General features: G+C 62.9%; 1 protein-coding gene across 1 annotated transcript; it reads right to left on the bottom strand.

Annotated features, from left to right (window-relative positions):
• Positions 1 to 1,003: 1,003 nt before the first annotated feature.
• On the bottom strand, positions 1,004 to 6,125 carry LOC128849315 (lens fiber membrane intrinsic protein-like). Its single transcript, XM_054050630.1, has 4 exons — positions 5,957 to 6,125; positions 5,687 to 5,827; positions 3,885 to 4,019; positions 1,004 to 1,071 (listed from the first exon to the last, which is right to left on the bottom strand). Exons 1-4 carry the CDS (start codon positions 6,123 to 6,125, stop codon positions 1,004 to 1,006), a joined length of 513 nt encoding a protein of 170 aa, XP_053906605.1.
• Between the last annotated feature and the right edge of the window lie 2,958 nt (positions 6,126 to 9,083).

Genomic DNA, 9,083 nt, shown 5'->3' with positions numbered 1-9,083 from the left:
CACGCGGGACTGGGGGCGTGGCTTTCCGCGAGGGGGTGTGGCCACTGATTGGCTGAGAGGGATGGGTGGGGCGTGGCCTGTGAGGGAGAGCAGTTTGGAGGCGGTCGGTGGTTGGGGAGGGGGCGTGGTTTTGGAGGGGCCTGGACTGCTGATTGGTTAAGCGTGTGCCATGGGGGCGTGGCCCGCGCAGGGGGCGTGATTTGACACAACCATGTGGGGGGGCGTGTCCTATGAGAGGGCGTGGTCATGGATTGCTAAACGGGTCGGGGGCGTGGCCTATATGGGAGGGGCCGGGAGGGACCGGTCGGGCAGGTCAGGCCGGGGCGGGGCTGGGGGGTGCGGCCTTAAAGCGGCGATGGCCGCGTGGGTGAGAGGTGGGGCCCATATGGGCTTCCTCTCCCCCCACCCCCCCACCCCCCTCCCCGGTATCCCCATTTTCCCTCCGAACCCCTTTCAGTCCATTCCACACCCTCCCAGTCTCCCATTAACCCCCATGACCCTCCCTATCATCACTCCCTCAACCCCCTGTTCCTCCCAGTCCTTCCCAGTCCTTCCCAGTCTCCCATTAACCCCTCTGCCCCTTCCAGTATCGCCCCCTCAGGGTAAGACCCCACAAAAAATCCCTGTTTCTCCCCAAATCTTGGGGGAAAGGAAGGGCAGAGTGGTCTGAGAGTCAGACCCCCCCCCCCCTAATCTGGGGGTCCCTAAATCCTGCCCAACAGCACAAGGCAGGAGGGGAGGGAGGGGGCGTGGCAGTTTATTAGCACAGCAAGAGTTGGGGGGGGCAAAATTGGGGGGGGAACCCCGAAGAGACCGTCCACAGCTCAGTACAGCAGTGACGTGCACAGCTCAGCACAGCAGTGATGAATGGCACAGCTCAGCACAGCAGAGACTGGACACAACTCAGTACAGCAGTGACCAGCACCCCAGGGTGCCCCCACCCGACACCTGTGGGAGGAGGATGGGGGCGAGGGGAGACCAGAGACCCCCCCCAAGGCGCCCCTCAGGCATTTGTCACTTCCGAGCTCTCCGGAGACTGGTCCTTGACAGCAGCACAGAGGTGGAAAAGCCCTGGGGGACAGAGGAGGCTGTGGGGTACGGGGTGGGGGGGTATTTGGTGTGGGCATGGGGGGGCCCTGTTACCCCATTGCAGAGCCCGGGCACAGCTCAGTGCAGCAGTGACTCTGTTATCCCATTGCAGAGCCCGGGCACAGCTCAGTGCAGCAGTGACTCTGTTTCCCCATTGCAGAGCCCGGGCACAGCTCAGTGCAGCAGTGACTCTGTTATCCCATTGCAGAGCCCGGGCACAGCTCAGTGCAGCAGTGACTCTGTTATCCCATTGCAGAGCCCGGGCACAGCTCAGTGCAGCAATGACTCTGTTCCCCCATTGCAGAGCCCGGGCACAGCTCAGTGCAGCAGTGACTCTGTTTCCCCATTGCAGAGCCCGGGCACAGCTCAGTGCAGCAGTGACTCTGTTCCCCCATTGCAGAGCCCGGGCACAGCTCAGTGCAGCAGTGACTCTGTTCCCCCATTGCAGAGCCCGGGCACAGCTCAGTGCAGCAGTGACTCTGTTTCCCCATTGCAGAGCCCGGGCACAGCTCAGTGCAGCAGTGACTCTGTTATCCCATTGCAGAGCCCGGGCACAGCTCAGTGCAGCAGTGACTCTGTTACCCCATTGCAGAGCCCGGGCACAGCTCAGTGCAGCAGTGACTCTGTTCCCCCATTGCAGAGCCCGGGCACAGCTCAGTGCAGCAATGACTCTGTTACCCCATTGCAGAGCCCGGGCACAGCTCAGTGCAGCAGTGACTCTGTTCCCCCATTGCAGAGCCCGGGCACAGCTCAGTGCAGCAGTGACTCTGTTTCCCCATTGCAGAGCCCAGGCACAGCTCAGTGCAGCAGTGACTCTGTTTCCCCATTGCAGAGCCCGGGCACAGCTCAGTGCAGCAGTGACTCTGTTCCCCCATTGCAGAGCCCGGGCACAGCTCAGTGCAGCAGTGACTCTGTTTCCCCATTGCAGAGCCCAGGCACAGCTCAGTGCAGCAGTGACTCTGTTTCCCCATTGCAGAGCCCGGGCACAGCTCAGTGCAGCAGTGATGCTGTTCCCCCATTGCAGAGCCCGGGCACAGCTCAGTGCAGCAGTGATGCTGTTCCCCCATTGCAGAGCCCGGGCACAGCTCAGTGCAGCAGTGACTCTGTTCCCCTATTGCAGAGCCCGGGCACAGCTCAGTGCAGCAGTGACTCTGTTCCCCCATTGCAGAGCCCGGGCACAGCTCAGTGCAGCAGTGACTCTGTTTCCCCATTGTAGAGCCCGGGCACAGCTCAGTGCAGCAGTGACTCTGTTTCCCCATTGCAGAGCCCGGGCACAGCTCAGTGCAGCAGTGACTCTGTTCCCCCATTGCAGAGCCCGGGCACAGCTCAGTGCAGCAGTGACTCTGTTTCCCCATTGCAGAGCCCGGGCACAGCTCAGTGCAGCAGTGACTCTGTTTCCCCATTGCAGAGCCCGGGCACAGCTCAGTGCAGCAGTGACTCTGTTCCCCCATTGCAGAGCCCGGGCACAGCTCAGTGCAGCAGTGACTCTGTTACCCCATTGCAGAGCCCGGGCACAGCTCAGTGCAGCAGTGACTCTGTTTCCCCATTGCAGAGCCCGGGCACAGCTCAGTGCAGCAGTGACTCTGTTCCCCCATTGCAGAGCCCGGGCACAGCTCAGTGCAGCAGTGACTCTGTTATCCCATTGCAGAGCCCGGGCACAGCTCAGTGCAGCAGTGACTCTGTTCCCCCATTGCAGAGCCCGGGCACAGCTCAGTGCAGCAGTGACTCTGTTTCCCCATTGCAGAGCCCGGGCACAGCTCAGTGCAGCAGTGACTCTGTTCCCCCATTGCAGAGCCCGGGCACAGCTCAGTGCAGCAGTGACTCTGTTTCCCCATTGCAGAGCCCGGGCACAGCTCAGTGCAGCAGTGACTCTGTTCCCCCATTGCAGAGCCCGGGCACAGCTCAGTGCAGCAGTGACTCTGTTCCCCCATTGCAGAGCCCGGGCACAGCTCAGTGCAGCAGTGACTCTGTTTCCCCATTGCAGAGCCCGGGCACAGCTCAGTGCAGCAGTGACTCTGTTCCCCCATTGCAGAGCCCGGGCACAGCTCAGTGCAGCAGTGACTCTGTTCCCCCATTGCAGAGCCCGGGCACAGCTCAGTGCAGCAGTGACTCTGTTATCCCATTGCAGAGCCCGGGCACAGCTCAGTGCAGCAGTGACGCTGTTACCCCATTGCAGAGCCCGGGCACAGCTCAGTGCAGCAGTGACTCTGTTACCCCATTGCAGAGCCCAGGCACAGCTCAGTGCAGCAGTGACTCTGTTTCCCCATTGCAGAGCCCAGGCACAGCTCAGTGCAGCAGTGACTCTGTTCCCCCATTGCAGAGCCCGGGCACAGCTCAGTGCAGCAGTGACTCTGTTATCCCATTGCAGAGCCCGGGCACAGCTCAGTGCAGCAATGACTCTGTTCCCCCATTGCAGAGCCCGGGCACAGCTCAGTGCAGCAGTGACTCTGTTATCCCATTGCAGAGCCCGGGCACAGCTCAGTGCAGCAGTGACTCTGTTTCCCCATTGCAGAGCCCGGGCACAGCTCAGTGCAGCAGTGACTCTGTTATCCCATTGCAGAGCCCGGGCACAGCTCAGTGCAGCAGTGACTCTGTTTCCCCATTGCAGAGCCCGGGCACAGCTCAGTGCAGCAGTGACTCTGTTTCCCCATTGCAGAGCCCGGGCACAGCTCAGTGCAGCAGTGATGCTGTTCCCCCATTGCAGAGCCCGGGCACAGCTCAGTGCAGCAATGACTCTGTTCCCCCATTGCAGAGCCCGGGCACAGCTCAGTGCAGCAGTGACTCCATCCCCTTACCTGCGAAGCTGGTGAGGACGACGGCGACCCAGCCCAGGATGTAGGACCAGGAGAAGCGCCAGGGGGTGCGTTCCCGTGCCAGGAGGCTCAGCGCAGAGCCCGTGTACAGCCCCAGTCCCAGCAGCGCCAGCAGCCCTGCGGGAAGAGGGGACGGGGAGGCAGCTCCGGCTGGGCCAGAGCGCTGAGACCGGGCACAGCTCAGCACAGCAGTGATGATCACAGCTCAGCACAGCAGAGATCGGACACAGCTCAATACAGCAGTGAAGGACACAGCTCAATACAGTGGTGATGGGCACAACTCAGCAAACAGAGACCGGACACAACTTAGCACAGCAGAGACCGGACACAGCTCAGCACAGCAGTGACGGGCGCAGCTCAGCAGAGACCGGACACAGCTCAATACAGCGGTGATGGGCACAACTCAATACAGCAGTGATGGGCACAGCTCAGCACAGCAGTGATGGGCACAGCTCAGCACACAGAGCCCGGACACAGCTCAGTACAGCAGTGACGGTCACAGCTCAGTACAGCAGTGATGGACACAGCTCAGTACAGCAGAGATCAGACACAGCTCAGCACAGCAGTGATGGGCACAGCTCAGCACAGCAGAGATCAGACACAGCTCAGCACAGCAGTGACGGTCACAGCTCAGCACACAGAGCCCGGACGCAGCTCAGTACAGCGGTGATGGACGCAGCTCAGTACAGCAGTGATGGACGCAGCTCAGTACAGCAGAGATCGGACACAGCTCAGTACAGCAGTGACGGTCACAGCTCAGCACAGCAGAGATCAGATGCAGCTCAGCACAGCAGTGATGGACGCAGCTCGGCACAGCAGAGATCAGACACAGCTCAGTACAGCAGTGATGGACGCAGCTCAGCACAGCAGTGATGGTCACAACTCAGCACAGCAGAGATCGGACACAGCTCAGTACAGCAGTGATGGACGCAGCTCAGTACAGCAGTGATGGACGCAGCTCAGTACAGCAGTGACGGTCACAGCTCAGCACAGCAGAGATCAGACGCAGCTCAGTACAGCAGTGACGGTCACAGCTCAGTATAGCAGTGATGGTCACAGCTCAGTACAGCAGTGATGGACACAGCTCAGCACACAGAGCCCGGACACAGCTCAGTACAGCAGTGATGGTCACAGCTCAGTACAGCAGAGATCAGACACAGCTCAGCACAGCAGTGATGGGCACAGCTCAGCACAGCAGAGATCAGACACAGCTCAGCACAGCAGTGACGGTCACAGCTCAGCACACAGAGCCCGGACGCAGCTCAGTACAGCGGTGATGGACGCAGCTCAGTACAGCAGAGATCAGACACAGCTCAGTACAGCGGTGATGGACGCAGCTCAGTACAGCGGTGACGGTCACAGCTCAGTACAGCAGAGATCAGACACAACTCAGTACAGCGGTGATGGACGCAGCTCAGTACAGCGGTGACGGTCACAGCTCAGTACAGCAGAGATCAGACACAGCTCAGCACAGCAGTGGCGGACACAGCTCAGCACAGCAGTGATGGTCAGCAGAGATCAGACACAGCTCAGCACAGCAGTGATGGACGCAGCTCAGTACAGCAGAGATCAGACACAGCTCAGTACAGCAGAGATGGACACAGCTCAGTACAGCAGAGATCAGACACAACTCAGTACAGCAGTGATGGTCAGTAGAGATCAGACACAACTCAGTACAGCAGTGATGGTCAGTAGAGATCAGACACAGCTCAGCACAGCAGTGATGGACGCAGCTCAGCACAGCAGTGATGGACGCAGCTCGGCGCAGCGCTGTGCCCCCGTACCCGCCAGCAGGAGGGCGACGCCGGCCGCGCGGGCTCTCCCCCGCCAGCGATGGGTGAGCACCACGGAGCCCCCGAGGCCGAGGCCGACGGCAGCCGAGAGCACCGAGAGCAGCAGCAGCGCCCGCGAGGCCTCCCACAGCCCTACGGGGACACCGGCGGGTGTTGGGGACACCAGGGGGGACCCCAAGAAGGTGCCCAGAGCTCTTCGTGTGTCCCCCCCCATGCAGAGCCCGAGCACAGCTCATGACAGCGGTGGCCCTGTGCCCGTACCGGGGGTGCCGGTGTGGGGGCTGCAGGTGTCCCCCCGGCATTGGCGCCACAGCCCGAGGCTGACGGGGCCCTGGGGTGTCCCTCGTGTCACCCAGAAGTCGGTGACGGTGACGGCGAGAAGAAGAGCCAATCCGGTGGCCCCACAGAGCAGTCCCCCCGCTGGCGGCATCGCTGCGGGGGACAGAGGGGACACCCGTGGGGACACCACCGGGGGACAGAGGGGACACCCATGGGGACAGGGGGACACCCGTGGGGACACCACCAGGGGACAGAGGGGACACCCATGGGGACACCACCAGGGGACAGAGGGACACCCATGGGGACACCACCAGGGGACAGGGGGACACCCATGGGGACACCACCGGGGGACAGAGGGACACCCATGGGGACACCACCAGGGGACAGGGGGACACCCATGGGGACAGGGGACACCTGTGGGGACACCACCAGGAGACAGGGGGACACCTATGGGGACAGAGGGGACACCCATGGGCACAGGGGGACACCCGTGGGGACACTGCCAGGGAACAGGGGGACACCTATGGGGACAGAGGGGACACCAGCAGGGACACCAGCAGGGGACAGAAGGGACACCCATGGGGACAGGGGGACACCACTAGGGGACAGGGGGGACACCCATGGGGACAGAGGGGACACCACCAGGGGACAGGGGGGACACCCATGGGGACATCTTGAGGGGACATGGGGGTACCCAGGGTGACACCACCAGGGACAGAGGGGACATCCATGGGGACATCTTGAGGGGACACGGGGGTACCCAGGGTGACACCACCAGGGACAGAGGGAACACCCATGGGGACACTGCCAGGGGACAGGGAGGACACCCATAGGGACAGGGGGACACCCATGGGGACACCACCAGGGGACATGGGGGACACAGAGACACCCATCAGTGTCATCCCCAGAGGACACATGGGGACACGGGGGTGGCATCTCTGGGGACACCCTTGGGGACACGCAGGGACACGGGGGTGGCAGCTCAGGGGACACCCTTGGGGACATGGGGGTGGCAGCTCAGGGAACACCCTTGGGGACACGGCCATGGGGTCCCAGGGGAGGGTGGGGACATGGGGACAGGGACCCCCCCGGCCACTCACCCGCCTTCGGCGCCCCCCGGGCAGGTGACCCACAGCCACTGTCCCTTATCCCAACTGTCCCGTGTCCCCGGGGTGGGGACACTGGGGGCACGTGGCACTGCCATTGTTGGGGACACAAAGCCAGGAAGGCTCTGGGTGCTGCTGTCACCCGAGCGCTGACACAGCCAAACCCTTGTCCCCAACGGTGTCCCCTCCCTGGTGGCACCGCTGGTGGTGAGGGACACAGACAGGGGGGACATCGCCATGGGGGACACTGCAGGGGGACACTTGGGGACCCTCAGCCACCCATGGCCTTGGGGACACTGCAGGGGGACACTTGGGGACCCTCAGCAACCCATGGCCTTGGGGACACTGCAGGGGGACACTTGGGGACCCTCAGCAACCCATGGCCTTGGGGACACTGCAGGGGGACACTGGGGACCCTCAGCCACCCATGGGACAGGGGACACTGCAGGGGGACACTTGGGGACCCTCAGCAACCCATGGGACAGGGGACACTGCAGGGGGACACTTGGGGACCCTCAGCCACCCATGGGACAGGGGACACTGCAGGGGGACACTGGGGACCCTCAGCCACCCATGGCCTTGGGGACACTGCAGGGGGACACTTGGGGACCCTCAGCCACCCATGGGACAGGGGACACTGCAGGGGGACACTTGGGGACCCTCAGCCACTCATGGGTGTGGGGACACTGCAGGGGGACACTTGGGGACCCTCAGCCACTCATGGGTGTGGGGACACTGCAGGGGGACACTTGGGGACCCTCAGCCACTCATGGGTGTGGGGACACTGCAGGGGGACACTTGGGGACCCTCAGCAACCCATGGGACAGGGGACACTGCAGAGGGACACTGGGGACCCTCAGCCACTCATGGGTGTGGGGACACTGCAGGGGGACACTTGGGGACCCTCAGCCACTCATGGGTGTGGGGACACTGCAGGGGGACACTTGGGGACCCTCAGCCACCCATGGCCTTGGGGACACTGCAGGGGGACACTTGGGGACCCTCAGCCACCCATGGCCTTGGGGACACTGCAGGGGGACACTGGGGACCCTCAGCCACCCATGGCCTTGGGGACACTGCAGAGGGACACTGGGGACCCTCACTCCTCCTATGGCCATGGGGGACATCCAGTGCCAGGCGTGGTGACAAGTGACATGGGCCACCCCCTGAGAGGGGCAAACAGGGACAGACATCCCCCCCCGGACCTGGGGTGTCACTGTCACCCCCATGTCCCACCGCTGTGACCACTGTGGAGGATACTTGGGGTGGTCCTGGGGGCCACCACTGTCACCCCCGTGTCCCATCGCTGTGTCCCACCACTGTCCCCACTGCTGGAGGATGCTCAGGGGTGGTCCTGGATGTCACTGTCACCCCCATGTCCTACCCAAGGGTGTCCCCATCACCCCTATGCTCCAGCCAAGGGGGTCACTGTCACCCCCATGTCCATCCCTGTGTCCCACCACTGTCCCCACTGCTGGAGGATACTTGGGGTGGTCCTGGGGGCACCACTGTCACCCCCGTGTCCCACCCAAAGGTGTCCCCATCACCCCCATGTCCCACCCAAGGGTGTCCCCATCACCCCTATGCCCCAGCCAACGGGGTCACTGTCACCCCCATGTCCATCCCTGTGTCCCACCACTGTCCCCACTGCTGGAGGACGCTCGGGGGTGGTCTTGGAGGTCACTGTCACCCCCGTGTCCCACCCAAAGGTGTCCCCATCACCCCCATGTCCCACCCAAAGGTGTCCCCATCACCCCTATGCTCCAGCCAAGGGGGTCACTGTCACCCCCATGTCCCACCCAAAGGTGTCCCCATCACCCCTATGCTCCAGCCAAGGGGGTCACTGTCACCCCCATGTCCCACCCAAAGGTGTCCCCATCACCCCTATGCTCCAGCCAAGGTGGTCACTGTCACCCCCATGTCCATCCCTGTGTCCCACCACTGTCCCCACTGCTGGAGGATGCTCAGGGGTGGTCCTGGAGGTCACTGTCACCCCCGTGTCC

This window comes from Cuculus canorus, chromosome 28 (genome assembly GCF_017976375.1).
Source record: "Cuculus canorus isolate bCucCan1 chromosome 28, bCucCan1.pri, whole genome shotgun sequence".
NCBI classification, from domain to species: Eukaryota; Metazoa; Chordata; class Aves; order Cuculiformes; family Cuculidae; genus Cuculus; species Cuculus canorus.
The sequence above is the reverse complement of the archived record's forward strand: the minus strand, read 5'-3'. Positions and strand labels throughout refer to the sequence as shown.